Source organism: Numenius arquata, chromosome 3 (assembly GCF_964106895.1).
Source record: "Numenius arquata chromosome 3, bNumArq3.hap1.1, whole genome shotgun sequence".
Taxonomy (NCBI): domain Eukaryota; kingdom Metazoa; phylum Chordata; class Aves; order Charadriiformes; family Scolopacidae; genus Numenius; species Numenius arquata.
This window is the reverse complement of record NC_133578.1, coordinates 40,270,531-40,287,105: the sequence shown is the minus strand read 5'-3', so window position 1 is coordinate 40,287,105 and position 16,575 is coordinate 40,270,531. Positions and strand designations below refer to the sequence as shown.

At 42.8% G+C, this 16,575-nt stretch overlaps 1 protein-coding gene across 1 annotated transcript in view; it reads left to right on the top strand.

The window, feature by feature from the left end:
* Positions 1–3,972, top strand: part of BARD1 (BRCA1 associated RING domain 1) — a 51,307-nt gene extending 47,335 nt beyond the window's left edge. The window contains exons 10-11 of the mRNA XM_074145323.1: positions 1,674–1,771; positions 2,479–3,972. Coding sequence (XP_074001424.1) covers positions 1,674–1,771; positions 2,479–2,808 — 428 coding nt within the window. The 3' untranslated portion in view covers positions 2,809–3,972. The remainder of the gene's footprint in view (positions 1–1,673; positions 1,772–2,478) is intronic.
* Positions 3,973–16,575: the final 12,603 nt, after the last annotated feature.

The following is a 16,575-nucleotide window of genomic DNA, read 5'->3' as shown; positions in this document are numbered from 1 at the left end:
CTTTTGATGGTAGATTGAAATAAAACACGCCCTTGATGAAGGAACAGTTCTGTTCTTGATTTTAGATTTTAAGGAAAACTAGGGTTTTCCTTTACTGTAAGTGGCCCCCATTAACATCTGTATTTTCTTGGAAGGAAAGAATAGCCATGTAAGTTAGGCAAATTGACACAGGAAGTCTTGTTGCGTTGTGATGATAAAAATAATAAAAATGAAACAACTTTTAGATTTACTTTTGAGTCATGAGTACTTTGAAAATAAGTTATCAATATTCATTGCTGTTATCAATAATGAATGTGTAGGTTGCTTTTCCAGAAGGCACATAACTAGGTTGCCGTTCTGGTTTTGTACGAGTTCATGTTCATTTTCATTGAAGGAATGAACAAATGCAAATAATCAACCTGGTACTTGCACATGGAGGAAGATGCATGTTGACATAGTATTCAGCCAGTTCTAGTTTTCTGTATAGGTTTATCTTTTTGATGTAAGCATATTGGAAGACTTCTGGTAACTAAAATATGAATTCCCATTGCATTTTGTGAGTTTGTATGAGTTTGTGGTAGATTGCAAACAGTTGGCTTTCAAGATCTGTCGAGATTAGACATTCCTATCTATTGACTGCCGTGATACCCAAGTACCTTTGTCAGTGATACTTCACAAGATTATGGTCTTGTGCTTTCTTCTTTTTTAGGATCAACACCCTACATTTTACCTCTTATTTTGGTTAGTGTGTTGTTTGGGTTTTGGTTTGTGTTTTGTTTTGTTTTTTAAATACTGTGGGTTTCATAGACTGTAGAAGTAAGTTGCCTGAGTCAGAAACACACTGCAAGGAGTGAGGTACTACTTTAAAGGTTACAACCTTGACAGCATTCTAAATCCTCATGGAACAGTTTTCAAAATCAACTTTGCAAACTTTCTTTTTTGGGTAATTTTTATTAACGAGTACAATGTATGTGCAGGTAAAATGTTCCATCCTTGAATGGGTGACCACAGCAATTTCTCTTTCCGAAGTGAGGTCAGGTAGTATGTTTAACTGATGTTAGCGATACGTTAGCATCAGCGCATTCTGTATTGGGGGAAAAAAAATAACTAGCCTTAAAACAAGGTAAAACCACGTTGACTCTAAAGGACAGTCTCATTATGCAGCAGTGGTAACAAAAATGAATGCCACTGTTAAACCCTAGCATAAATCTCCAGTTTGTGCTGATCTTGGAGACCTTGAAATCCTATCCGATTTGTTATTTGAGGCCATAGCTGTTCAGAATCAGCTTTGTGTTTGCTTTGTAATTGCTCTTTATCAGGCAATTGCTTCCATTTCGTAACTGCAGAGTTGGTTCTAAATGCTGGGTTTAAGCTTCCAAATGATCAGCAATTTGACATTTGACATTAAGTGGTTCACCTTTAGTGGGTAAGAGGAAAAGCTACTAATTCCTGGTGTTTACAGCACTGATAGTGTGATACTGCTTCTCTCTGTCTAACTTGCATCTTCAACCGCTGTTGTAAATTTTTTCAAGTTTAAAAGCAAACTTCTAAAGCACACAAGCTTTGATGCTATGTTTTGAGCTGTGGGTAATCCTTTTGTTTTAGTGCAAGGCGTTAGTCCCTAAAATGACATGCAAGCCTCTGTTAAAACATGGGATCTCTAATCTTTGCCTTCTTTACTGTGATTTTTGTAGGGGTGCAAGCCTGTCTACAAACTGCAGTACGAGAACAAGAAGAGAAATATGAAATCCAAGGTGGCCCACAAAGAGGCCGGCTCAACAGAGAACAGCTGGTGGGTTTTATTGCTTGAGACAGATTATCTTAATGACCTTTGGTTCATGCATTTTTGCCCTTTGCCACATGCGCAGGTGCAGTGGATGTAAAATTTTAATGTGGTCTTGTACAGAAATTTGATTATGCGCAAGGTGATCGAAAGAACTGGGAACACCCATAAAGCTGTCATTTTTCTCTATTAGTGGATAAGTTGCTTTAACCTTGTCAGAGGGAGTGCTGAACTACATTCATGGAAGAAGTTGTATGGGACAGGAAGTGATGCTGGTTTGGTCTTCTCTGCTCAGCTTTAGAACCTAGTTGAAATTACCTGAAAGTTGAAAGAAAAATGATTTTATTACTTCTTGTTTCCATATAGAGGCACTTTTATATTTAACTGGATTAATTTCTGGTTACTTTCTGGACTACGCTGGAGAAGTTCATTAAAAGTATTATAGCAGTAGCTGTAAATATTCCTAGCTCGTAGTTAAGCCCTGTTGTGCTGGAAAATATTTAAACATAAGCAAGAATTTACCACGTAAGCAACTTTTCTTGGTTGCACACTTATACTGAGAACCTTAAATGTGGAGTTACTGTTCCAGCTTCCAGTGTTCGTTATTTTAAATTGTATTTTTTTGTAGGCACAGATTCTTCCTTTCCACTTTTTTTTTTCCTGTGTGCTCAGTCACAAAGTCCTGTATTTATACTTTTCTTTTTCCTTCCACTTAGCTGCCGAAGTTGTTTGATGGATGCTACTTCTATTTTTTGGGATCTTTCAGTCATCACCAGAAGAGTGATCTTGTGGAGTTGGTCAAAGCAGCAGGAGGACAAATTCTGGTTAGGCAGCCAAAACCAGACAGTGATGTGACGCAAACAGTCAACACGGTGGCTTACCATGCAGAATCTACTTCTGACCAAAGGTTTTGCACTCAGTATGTAATCTATGATGTGTCTTCTAAATTCAAGCCAGAGAAAATTCGTCAAGGCAAAGTCTGGATGGCCCCCTCCAGCTGGCTTGTAGACTGTGCGATGTCATTTCAGCTCCTGCCTGTAAAATGAACATCGGTGTCTCATGAGCAAGGTTTTAAAATGTGGTGAATCTTGAGCAGTTGGAACACTCTGGTAAACGCTGGTCTGAAGATATGATTTATGTTTTGCACTTAGGAATACAGGAGAGCTTTGACCATTTAAATGAGTTACTAAGATCAATGATATGGTGGAATAAATGAACTTATAATGGAGGAGAGAGATAAATATACTGCATTGAAAAATGTCCCTTAGGTTATTTAGTATGCTTTATTATTTGCATTTAACTTAACTGTAATAATCACTGACATTTTGTAACTAAAATTGTGCAAAACAAAACCTTTTGAATTCTTGATGTAAACCAGCCCTTTCTGGGGGGATGGAGCATGACCCCATTTCTTCTGTGTTTAATATCCATTGACAAGGATCTATTGTATGTGTCAAGATCTCCCAGCCAGGCCAGAATTTGTGTTTTTTTTTAAAAAAGGACTCTCTGGATTTAAACATAGTCATTTGCCTGTATAGACATCTGTCAGATAACATGTGGTGTTTCTTATAACTTTTTACAGCTGAATTTTGCAGGAAATTCTTGGCATGGGATAAGCCTTGTAGAAATTAGAGTAGAACTAATGGTCTGAATTCATTTGAGAGTAGTCAATTTTGAAAATACTATCTTTAAAAGTCTCAGTCTAAAATTATTATTTGCAGCAAGAGTAATGCTTTATTCACTTCTGTCTTTTCATGCTTGTAAATGTGTGACTCAAATTTGATTCTATTTTCTGAAGGTTTTTAAGCATCAGGATCCGTATTAAATTATAATATTATTTCTGTAAGTATGGATGGTTGCTATCATGGTTACTTCAACAAAAAAAAATATTAATGATCTCAAAAGAATTATGCCTCACTTTGCACAATTGTACTTAATTTTAGCTGGCTACATTGGAGCTATATCTGATTCTTTCAAATTTGTTACGATACTTCTTATAATTAATCATAACTTATTGCCAGAATCTTACTTCCTCACTCTGTGTTCTTTTGTAATGTGTTGCATCTTTTGTGTTGCCTTAGTTTGTGAATTCCTAATTTTAAAATGGTGTCTCATAATAATATACAGTGAGAATGATGGTTGTGGGATAAAACAAAGTTTCTAGTGTTTGCTTTTGTATTGCTTGTAATAATAAAACTTTTGGTGCTGGTAAGTTTGGGGTATCTTATTGCATGAGCTTAGCTACAGAATGTGTGTGTGTGTGTATATATATATCCATATGTATCTCAACAGTAAATGGAAATGTAAGTACTTTTTTGTGAACTTGATAGAGCTGTGAAGATAGCATAACCATTTGCGAGAGCAGCTCTGCAGTGCAAGAGAGTCGTTTTCTGTAACCATTGCCACTGGAGATCCTACGCCAATTTTCAACATGCTCTGTGGAACTCTATAGCTAGAACTATACACTTCAGGTATAACAGGTATAGTTTTCAATGGCAACTATTAGACTTCGGTAGCTGGAGTCTCTTGATCTATCACTTAAGCTAGACTGAATCATTGCTCTTCACTAAATGCAGTTCTCGAGTACTTGCACGTCTGTGTGAGCGAGCAAAAATGCAAGGCTCATTAATAAATGGAACAATCCATGGGATGAATGTGTTTTGGGTTTTTGTGCAGATAAACGCTGGCAGCAAATAACGTACTGAGTCGATACTGCGTGGACTTGGTCATTTATTTTAACAATTGTAGCACATTTTCACTTGGCATTTCATAGCACATCAATATACCTAATGCGGTATTCTTTGCAGAAGTAGCAGTGAATCTCTGCAAAATTCTTAAGAATGGAGCTTTTCTGCTGTATACCAGCAAGAAATTTGGCCCATCAGTAGTCAGTTCTATGTCCTAGAGGCAGCGGATACATAGATTTTTATTTTTTTTTAAGAGCCATTGCTCCTTGGCAGCTTAAAGGAAATTCTGTTAGAAAATTGCCATCAATTTCTTAATTATTTCTTTTTTAAGCTACACTCTGAACTCTTCATAAGGTCTTGTTCCTTTGAATCAAAGTCATGTTTTTAAAGCAGAGTTACTATCAAATCACATTAAGAATCCCTCTGTATCATGCTGAGGAGTGATCCTTCCTTACTTCTCATTGGAGTGTACTCAAGACTAACTCTGGTCCATCTCCTTCAGGTCTCCAGGATTTCAGAGTCTGAGTGTGATCAACTTATGCAGGCTTTGATGCCAGAATGGCAGCAGGTGTCCCAACACTACTCAAGCAATAGGTAAGTACCCAAAAGCTAGAGGTCTGTGACACGCAGACCCTGCTTAATTCAGTCTTGCTAATCATTAAAAGCAGAGGGATAGCACTTGATAAAACATGGCTTAAAGTCTTATAGTAAGGATAAATCAAGTCTCTTAATCCATTGGATGGATTTTGGCTCATGAAAGCAAGGTTATAAAATTATGAGGCCTGTGGTAAAGGGTGTGTAGGGATCGTTTCTCACTGTCTCTTCCAGTCCAGAAGTGAGGAAGCTGGTAGGAGGCAGGCTCAAAATAGAAGAGGTATTTCATGCATCGTGAGTAGACCTGTGGCATTGACAGCCACAGCCAATTTTGGGTGCCGTATATTTTGGCACAGTCTGAAGCAGGGAGTAGTTGAGTTCATCAAAGAAAATCTGTTGAACGTTAGTAAAGAACCTTAGCTATAACATGAATTTATTATATTAGTATTCTCTTGCTAAAATGCATATGCTTCCTGTGCATTGACGATTGGGGCGCTTGAAGAGGTAAAAGTCCAAGACATCCCATCTGGATTATAGATGTTTTTATTATTCTTGTATTTATACCTCAGAAATGCTGTGAATCTCAGGCTAATGATTGTCAGGCAACTTCCCTTGAAATCTATCCATTTATCTCATTATGAATTAGTTCATCTGGGACACCTGGTAACACTTTCAGTAGCGATGTCTGGAGTTCAGGCTGTGGTCTAAGAGAGAATATATGAATCCTGGCCAGTTTGATTGCTTTGCTTTTTTTTTTGTTTGTTTATTTGTTTGTTTTGTTTTGTGTGGGGTTTAGGGTTTGGGGTTTTTTGTGTGTTTTATTGAAGTGAAAGATACTCAAGAGTATGGAGGTTGCTTCCTTGCATCACTGTCCTGGGTGGGTCCTGGGGAATATAGTCATAGAATAGCTCATATTTTTGGCTGTTTTTACCTCTGTTTGGTTACTTGTTTTCAAAGATCTCAGGTTTTTCTTATCCCTAAAATATCAGTAGTTCTTTTTGGACTTTGTTCCTCCGGCTATAAACTGAGTTCTCTGTTGCTGGACATTGAGGATCCATTTGTTATTTTGAGAAACTCAGAATTGACTTTCTGAGGTGGAAGGAAGCAGCCCAAAAAGAGAACTTATCAGAGCAACTCAGGAGAGCTAGACTTTGCGTTATTTCTGCAAGGGTTTTAAGGAAACAACAGGCAAAGGAGTAATACCAAACAGTGGGGAGTACTTGTGGTCTCGAAGTAGAATTGGCCTGTCTGGGAGGTGCTCGGGGTCTGTTGTCTCGCAGTCCTCTTCCTAATGAATAACAAGTGTGGGAGGGTCCCAAAGCCTTGTGTCTCTCCAGTAACAAAGATGTCAGCAAGTGCTTGACCCAACTGGCTTCTACGCAGCCTTTGTTGGGCTTGAAGCCCCTCTCTTCTGCTCTATCATAAGCGTCTGAGCTGGACTTGGACCTGACTAGCTGTGAGTTATCTGTGATCAGCCTGGGCAAGGCTCGCAGAAGGAGCAAGAGCGCTTGAAGAGAAATAATTCAAGGAAGGGAATCATAGAATGGTTCAGGTTGTAAGGGACCTTAAAGATCATCTGGTTCCAACCCCCCTGCCATGGGCAGGGACACCTCCACAAGACCAGGTTGCTCACAGCCCCATCCAGCCTGGCCTTGAACACCTCCAGGGATGGGGCATCCACAACTTCCCTGGGCAACCTGTTCCAGTGCTTCACCACCCTCACAGTAAAGAATTTCTTCCTAATATCTAATCTAAATCTCCCCTCTTTCAGTTTAAAACCATTACCCCTCATCCTGTTGCTCTCCTCCCTGATAAAGAGTCCCTCCCCATCTCTCCTGTAGCCCCCCTTCAGGTACTGGAAGGCTGCTATGAGGTCTCCCCAGAGTCTTCTCTTCTCCATGCTGAACAACCCCAACTCTCTCAGCCTGTAATAATTCTAGGCAGAAAATTGAAGCTGGTTGTATTCCCTGCCCAGTTCCATTGAACTTAATCTGGAGCAGTTGTTTTATGCTGCAGTCTTCCAGCAGATCAGCACTGGCTAATGAAACACTTGCAAATAATTCTGCTCAGGACAAAGATGTCTGTATGGAAGTCACAGACTGTTGTAAAATTACACATTGATGCGTATTATTTGGAGAAAATATGTACATGTAGGGATTGTCTGGTACCCCTGCCTCTGCTTTCTGCTCTGCTTCCGATTCATGTGGGCTGGCTTACCTGTCAGGGTGGTAGAGGGAAGGGGAAAAAATCAGTTTATAGCTGCCAGCGCTGCAGTACCCATAGAGCTTCTGGGCAGGAACGTCTGTTCTGGCCTGTCTTTTGGATCGGCTGAACTGCCAGCAAAGTTTGGATAGCGGCATCTTGGAATCTTGTTGAGGACAGGTCTATCAAACATTGAAGACCAAAGCTTTTCTTTTTTCCTCCTTAAGCTATTTTGTACTTCAGTGCTGGAGGATCGCCTGTTTTTGCTCTTGGAAATGGGGTGAATTTGATGTTAGATTGTTATCAATCAGTTTGGCCCCCGTGTCTTTTTTCTGATTTTCTCCCATACTTTGCAAGAAAAAACAGTTCAATGGAAAGGTTTGTCTCTTTCTCTCTGACACAAAAGCAGACCATGTTGTGTTGCAAAAGCCAACACAGTAGACTTAAATATCAATTTAAAAACTTCAGAAAGGGGTTTTTGGACAGCCAGATATTGTTGGCTAGGAAATGGACAGTAGTGTCTCAGATGGAACAAATGAAGATTCATCTGTTTTTAATAGCAGTGCAGCATGTTCTATCTCTTCAGACTTGTTTGATTTAAATTAACAGTAGTTTAATCAGTGTTAAATTGCCCTTAAAAGCAGTAGAACATTTTGTATGTAATCAGATGGGGGAAGGGGAGGAAGGTTCCCACCTTTCTCTTTCTTTTTTTTTTTTCTTTTTTTTCTTCCCCCCCCCATGAAGAAGATGCATTTTCTGTGCTTCAATTTAATTCCTGGCAGGAGGTCTGGGCTGATGAAGTAACAGAGAAACATCAGCTCCTGCTGCGGGTTTGAGACACTGGTGTCATTCACCGAGCGGGGATGCTGAGGCAGTGACAGGCAATGGGGATGGCTGGTTTCGTTATGCAGTAGGGGTTCGCGGTGTCTCGCTCCGGTGGATGTTGGAAGCGTTGTGCACCGCCGCTGGGAGAAGCGAGCTGTGCAGTGCCACGGTTAGCTGCGTTACGATGTCTGCCCTGGATGTCCAAGTGTGTTTAAGAAGCAGAGAGGTTTCTTCCCTGATGGGCACAGCTGTAAACCATAGCAGCCCTTTCTCAGGTCTGAGTTTACTATTTTTTTTTTTTTTTCCTATAGTTTGTCTATTTGGTTGCAGCAGGCGTGCTGAAGAGCAACGCTGTGCCATGACGAGCGCCGCTCAAGCACACACAGTGCCTACCCTCACAAGCCCCTAAGCTAAAGAGGTGCACAGTGAGAAAGGAGTTAAAAATATATATATCAAAAACAGGATGTGCAGTGACAGCTAAGTTGGATGACTTGCTCAGCTTGCTGAACTGATAAAAGCTTGCTTATTTCTTCATTTAGTGGGGGGCTGGGTTAGTTCTCTGCTAGTTTAGCAAAATGTACTAATTCTCAGAAAAGTCAAGAAAGCTTTTGGCGGGAGGAGCAGGTGTGAGACTGCTTCTTTTGGCAGCGATCAGCTGGGGCTCAGTTGCAATACGAAGGCCTCTGAAGTGAGGTTTTCCAGCTCCCCTACCCACTTGTGCACCCCACATTCCCCTGAGGGGGATCCCTGTCTCCCTGCGGGGTTTGTAGTGGGTGGTAGTGGCAGCCAGACCAGGGAAATGATTCTCTTCAGCTCTGCTGGAAGGATCAGCTTTGAACAGCTGGGAAGCCCAGATCAGCTATAGTTTGGGTCCAGCTGAAATTTAACTTTTTTTCTGCATCATAAAAGATCTGGGGTCTTTTAATTGAATTAAATATTAATATGGATAATGCAATCAATGCCGTATTGATTGCGTTAGCCACAATAATGTTTAATTCAATAAGTCTGCAGTGCTGGATCTTTTTCTTCCCCTGTATTTATTTTATGCTGTGTAGCAGTGTAGTGCTGGGTGACACTCTGGGTTGAACTCCTTCATATGCCTTCAGGTGGGTTGTATAAAGTCAGGGTCACCTGCATGGCTGATGTGACCCGGATTCAAAGCAGCTGCTCTTAGTGGCATGCATATTTTTTTAAAGCTCCTCCCCCCTCCCAAACAATTGCTGTTAATGTAAACATTGCCCATGACCTCCATGGGCTTTGCTTCTGGAACCTGGGCCCAATGCAGTGCTTCATTCCCGCTCTCAGCAGTTGAGTCCCAGCAGCTGCATGTGTCAAAATGGGAAGATTTTCTACCCTAAGCTCTCTAACGTGCTTCTGAAGAGGTGCCAAGTTCTGGTTTAAAACTCGGCCAAGCCTGAATGACTTTATTTGTGGTGCTTGTAGGCTGAAGGTTTTTATTAAATTAAAATTCACGGTTTTGTTTAGCTGAAAAATTGGAGGCAGATGTTCTCCCCAGCTCGATCCACTCGCAGTACAAGTTTTCTGGTCTCTGGTTTTTGCTTGCTGTGTACCTGTTGAACCAAGGCATGGTAAAAACATCTGGGAGCAGCCTGGAATAAACATTTGTTTTTTTCCAGTGATGTCTTTTTGTGGATTCTTTCAAGAGTTTCCATGGACTATTGGCTTCCGGTTTTAGAAAAACTGCTTGATGAAATCGACCTTGACTCAATAACGAGAGATGGAGAAACTGCCTACATGGAAGTAGAACTTCCTGTGGTCTGTGCAGCATCATACATCTGTGCTTCAGAGCTGGGATGTCCCCAGCTAGCCCAGGTCTTGTGAACTACAAACTTGCTCTCCCATCCAAGACAGGACACCAGATTTGCCCAAGGAAGCTGGGTGGAGGCATTTAGCCTACCTGCATCCTGGGCTAGCGTAGGACACAACTGGTCCCACCGGCAAGGCAAGCTTTTACCAATCTCTGCGGACGCTGAGGATGCTCTCATCAACAGGCAGAGAAGGTGAGGGGAGGAAAATGGCTGGGATTTGATTTGTTCTTGTTGTATTCCACCCGCATTTGTCAAATTCAAGGAAAATCTCACAACCTTGCTTTTATTTCTTCCTTACAGGGCTCATGCATTTCAACATGGAGTCTTATTAGTGGGCAGGAAAGCAGGTAGGTCCTAACAGTATCTGGGTGCAAAAGGGAGAGGCACCGTGGGCTCAGCTGTAGTCACCTGTCAGTAGGGACCAGGTTTGGAGACAGCCATACGTTTTCACTTGTTTTTGAGCACCCGCGGTCAGGTACTTTAAACTGGATTTGCACTGCAAGGGCAGTTTGTGAATGCAAAAGGGAGCTTTGAAACTGAAGCCTCCAAATTCATGCACAAAAAAAATAAGTAATCAGATGCAGCAGCTCCTGCATTAAGATGCCGTGGTTGTGGCACACGCCGTTCAAAAGGCAAAAGTGTTATAAGAGCCACAAGTCAGAAGGAACCTCGCTTCCTACTGAGGGCCAGGCAAGGTAGTACTGGCTCTGTCTCAATCTCAGGGTGGCACTGTCGTGATCTGTTAAATTGGAGATGGCACTTGCACTACAGGCATGAGCAGAGAAATGACAAAAGCGGGAGCAGAAAAGGAGAGAAAGAGTCTTCACAAACACACAAAGGTGCAAAGTCCTCACTCACCTCCCTGCAAACAGCATGCTGTAAAAAGACGGAAAATATGCACCCTGGTGAGACAGGAGGAGAGCTGACTCTGTGTTTCAGCGGACAATAAGCAAGACAGGAGAAGAGTGATGCAGATAGAAGAGAACTCTGCTTAGCTCATGCTCACCCAGGTGCTGTGCTGTTTGGCACCCTAGAGAAAGCCCCAAGGTCAGGAGATTGCAAAGATATGAAGACTCTCATTCTGATCCCATTCGAGGTACAAGCTGCTTTCAAGGTGGTGGTGGTGGTGTACCCACTTGTGCCTACACTTCAAGGACTTCACAGGTGGCTGGAGGAAAGGACAGAGGTGACACCCAGAGACCAGAAGAGGTTTCATGGAGAGCTGTGAGATGAACAAAGAACTGGGACCTCCAGCACCCAGAGAGAGACTTTTCATCCAGGTCCAAGCTCCTGTCCTGGCAGTCACTTGGAGTCCTAGATCGGTGCTTACAGCTTTTGGCTGGCTCCAGATGGTAAATGAAACTGGACCATGGCTGCTTCCGTTTTAGGAAGATGGCTGTTAGCTGTGACTGCCAAGGAGGGTAAATCACAATTTTCTTCTGTGCCTTACAGGTGATAAATCTTTGTACATTTTATAATATTTGGTCGTGGTAGTGAAACATGCCTGAGTGCAGCAGGGAGGGAGGCTATAACCAGCCCTTGTGGGATGTGTTGTGTGTTCCCTCACCCAGTTGGTGCACGTATAAGGTAACTACCGGAACTCTTTGTGTATTAAATTATAATATTCACTTCTGGTTGCATTTTTTTCCCCTTTCTCTTCATGTTCCTGAAAGAAAAGCACTTAAATGTCACAATTTTGAAGCAGAACACCCACCAAGTGAAGGAATCCTTAAATGAAGGTATTTGAGGCTGTTTTGTGTCTTCGGTGCCACGGTCACCCCCATCTCTTCTGTTCCTGCTTCACACTGTGCCCTGGCTGCTCCTGGTATTTCTTTCATCTTCAAAAAAGATCATTTTGTACCTACTTAGAGGACTGAAGAGTTGATTTATCCAGGCAACTATTTCTGGGGTGATGCCCCACAAAAGGATGCCTGTGTTTTACTAGGAAAAACACCTTCTCGTGGTGTTTGTGCAAGCGATGAGAGGCTACTTTTCCCATGACAGGCAGGAGCTCGGGCACCCAGAGGATGGAAACCATCATTTTGGTGCTGCCCGAGCCAGCATGAGAACTTGGGAAGGAGTTCTGTACAGAGAGGTGGTGCACTGCCTGTCGTCCAGGCACCCATGGTGAAAGGCTGTGTTGCAGCAAGCAAAGCCATTTCATCTCCCTTACCGCAGCCTCCACCAGCCCTCTGAGCGATGCTTGCGTAGGCAGGCAAGCAAAGGAAGAGAAAGACGCAAGAAAAAGCGTGTGTGGCCACGGAAGAGGTTTATGCAAGTGCTTCAAAGCTCTGCCCTTGGGGTGAGCAGCAAAGTTCATCTGCCAAAAGGGCAGCTGCAAAGCTCAGTGTCCAAATCTTCAAATCTTCACCTCTCCAGACCTTTTTTTTTTTTTTTTTTTTTTCAGGGTTGCTCTTCCCAAAGCAAATCAGAGAGCTTTCTTTAATCATTTTGCACTTGCAAACACCTTTGCATGGGTCTCTGTCCCTGCCATGCCCACTTCAGATTTTTACAGACTTGCTCACTGCATTATAACGTTTACGCACCATGGTTCCCAGACATTTCCTTCTAATGGATTTTGCATTAGTAGCTAGTATCGGGAAATCTAGTACCAAAAGGTTAATGTACATCCATTAGTCCTCTCCCCGCCCCCCCCCGCCCCACTTCTTTATGTGCTAGTAGAAGACAACCAATTTCAGTACATACATTAGGTCTGGAAGCACTTGAAATTCTGTATGTGCAAAGCTGTGGGGCTGTTAATATTGCCCTGTCCAAGCACTATGAGTAAAGTGGGATTTGCAGATGCTGAATGATACTTTTCAGGTGTTCCCCAGCCTCCACAACCTTTCTTTTCCTCATAAAAAGAGCTTGGTTTTTTTGAGACCTGCTCTTTTCACTGAGTGGATTACTTGCTCTGCATCTCCTACGTCATGAAGAAAGCTGTGCTTTCATGTGCGTGCTCTCTCAGCAATAGGCAAGCTAAGGAGGAAGGATGTCAGGGTGGTTCAGAGTCTTCTAAGGGCAGCTGAGCTCGCTTTAACAGCTAGACTCTTCCTTGACCCGCAGCAAATGGTTTGGTCCCTCATCCCCCAAAGCCAGCATGACGATTTCTGTCTTGCTAATTGGAGCAAAGCTGAACCCTAAGCCTATCTCATTGCGTTCTCTGACCTGCACTTTAGACAAGATCAAGCTTTTTCACTGAAAAAAGTGGGGTAGGAGCGGTAGGGAGGGCTGGCTAATTGGTTTGCTTCCTGATGTATTTATGACTTGCAGAACTTGCCATGTTCTTTAACTGAAACCTTATGTTTTAGCACTGCAGATCTTTGAAAGTTAAGAATTTGGGTCATGATACTCTCATGCTGGCTGTCTTCGTGTTTAGCACGTAGTCAGCATGGGCTGAACCTCCTTGCCCTTCGAGCCATCTATCAAGACCCTAATCAAGAGCCACACCACCACCCTCAGTCTTCCCACACACTCTTGCCCACCCCAAACCAGGACTCAACCCCTCAGCTCTCCAGTTCCCCCAAGGTCCTTCCACATGTCTAACCTGGTTCTCCGTGCTCCATGGTATCCTGCTTTCCACCCCTGGCAGAGCTGAGGGGCTGAGCAGCAGAGCAGACATGGTGCATGAAGATGAGGCATGGCGACCTCACTGCTCTGTGAACCAGCAGCTCCTGGTCTCTGAACCTTGTTGCTGTTATTTCCCAGTACCACGTTGTTGTTCAGACTGAGGATTTGTGTCTGGCACTAAAAGCTGTGACTCATAGAGAACATCTGCACTGGTCTTATTTAAGGCCCCATTGCAGGTTGAGCTGCTGCAGGATGGTCTACAACTGTGTATGAGGCTTAGTTCTGCAAGGAGCAGTATCCCCTCGTCTCCGTCTTTAACCAATTCTCCAGATCCCAGGTAAGCTCTCCTCTACTGGAGGCTCACTGCCTTGAAGATATTTAGGTGAAATGGGGGTACACAAAGCTGGGTCCATGAGCAGCTCTGGGTATGCAAGTTCAAAACGTTGCAGAATCAAGGCCAAAAGAAAAGAAAAAAAAATCCCACGTGCTTTAATTTCACTTAATGAGAAACCATTCAGAGCTTTCCATTTCTGATCCGTATCTTTCCATTTCTATTCTAATGGTAATTACTGTAGCAGTTTATTAACAAAGAAACCATTTGATAGCTTTCACATATTTCCATACTTCAAGTATCTAACAACCTATTGATTTGATAGCTTGGCAGTGTTCCTGATCGAGGAGCTGGAGTTTGATTTTTTTTTTTTTTTTTTTTTAAAAACACTTTGATCATTTCACACGCAAAGGATAATTATTTTTCTCGTTGAAACAGGGAATGGATTGCAGATTGATGAAGTCTACAGTATGTTCTTGTGTGTGATCCTTGCCGCACCCACAGTAGGAGCAAGCAGTGTCCTCATTTTCTTACAGAAGGTCTTATGGAAGGACCTTGAAAAGTTATCATTGGGTTGGATTTCTGATCCCTGAGTTACTACAATCAGCAATGAAAAAGTTTGCAACACATGTGCAGAGAGGTAATTTCAATATTTGACACTAATGAGCTTACCTTTATGAAGGGTTTTAGTGGCTTTCCATTGGGCCCCAGCAAAGTGCTGCGTGGAGCAGGTTTTGCAATGGCAAAGCATTTTCATAGCCCTCACTCATGCTGCAGACTCATGACGCTGCTGTGCCCTTCACCACCCCTCCTCTCACTTTCTGGATGATTTCTCGCTTTTTCAAGGTGGCTGGAGAAATTTTCCCTGACACCAGTGCACACTGGTACAGAAGACAGAGGTCCCAGAGGGCTGCGCAGTGGGTGATGAATGAGTCTGCAACAGCGGCACACAAGCCCAGCCATGGTCCATGTGTGGTCCAGCCCTTCAGAGAGAACCAGCAGCCAGTTTGCCGCTGCACTGGGATGGCTGTGGTGCATGAGATGGGGTGGAGGAGTGAAAAACAAGGTGGCGCTTCTGGAAGCAGTGTGTGGCAAAGACTGCTTGTGTGCGCATTGCCGTCATGTTTTTTGTGGATTTCTAGCAAATTGTTCCCAATTATATTGGAATCCGACATGGGAATTGTATTTCTGCTGTTAAACAACAGGGAAGCTCGCCTAGAAAGAGGACTCGGCTACCTCAGTAAGTAGACTTAGACCACATGCCTTTGGTCACGTCACGAGCCCTTCTGGAAGGAGTGAGGAGAGCAAAATGGATGGAAGCGATTTGCTGTAAGTTTTCTCATGCAGGCTTGGAAAGAACAGAAACATTTGACCTCTATGAGGAGAAGCTGCTACCTGTGTCCTCGCAGGGCTTTTTATGCACATGACCCTAAATGGGCTTCTGAACTGGTTGGTTAATAATTCATGTGCTTCTGAGATGGCCCGGTTTGATCATGCAATGCCTAGGTGACCCTACAACCTATCGGGAATAAGGCACCGGGAGAACTTGAATTACAGGTTAGTCATTTTTCCCATCTAATATATCACAAACTGAAAGCTTTATGACTTCAGAGCTTACTGTATTAATTTTATGCATGAGTGCTTTATTTTTGCCATACGAGATATATCATTGGCTTACTAGAGCAAAATATCATTAGACCTGGAAAGGGATTTGGTCACTTACACTTTGTCACCAAGGATCATTGCTCATAGATTATGTAGGGCTGTACGGTGCCATTTCTCATGTGTTTATTAAGTGATTATAAATATCGAACAGCGTGCCTTCAGGGGACACTTGAGATCTGTTATTGTAGCAACATTTCATTTAGAAAGATGGCACACATGCAGTGATTTGTGCCTTGGGAGGGTCTGCTGAAGGGTTTGTCTGATGAGAAGACAAGAGGTAGCCTGTTCTGCCTTGAAGCAGCTCTCCTCTGTTGTTCTTAGTCTTAGCTGTTATCGTTGTGCATCTTCTCTAACCCTGGTGGCACATCCTGGTGGCTGGAGTCAAGGACAGGATCCTGAAACACCCTGAGTCCAGTGCTGCCTGTGCCAGAGTCCTTGACTAAATCACATCAAACTACTTTGGGTCCTTTGGTTTTCTCTGTCTCAGTTCAGGATGTCGTTTTTAAAACACCACAAACTTGACTTTTCAGAAGTGCCAAGCCCTCAGTCTTTATTGTTTCAATGATAATGAAAGGGTTCTGTATCTGAACCCATAAAATACAGCTGTTTACTGTGAACATTCAACTTACCTCTGCACGAGCCAAGGGAAAAGAGCCTGTGAAGGTACCAATGGCTGAGGGGGACGCCTGTGTCCCACCTTGGTGCCATTTCCCCCAGCCCAAAACTGTGTAAGAGTCTGCCTCGGAGTTCTTTCACTCCTCAGCCACTGAGACCAAAGAGCAGCCCCTACCTCCAGACTTTGCTTTCCATTTGCTGCCAAGACTGTCAGAGAGCTGATGCCTGGAGCCAAGTTTTCAGAAGAACTCCGTTCCTCTTTGGTCGCTGCAATAGGTTTGATTTTTCCACAAAAAAATTAACTTGTAAAGCACCTGCAGGGGGAGTTGGTGAAGGCTCGGCCTCTTCTGGAAACTGACTCTTCTTTAGGTACCTTCTTTTCATTTAAAATATTATATTAAAATGTTTCCTGCTGGGTATGTAAAGCAAAAACTGAAAAGGTAGCTGTTCTCCATTTCTGGATTTCCACTTAATAATGGAACAACGCAGGCCCAC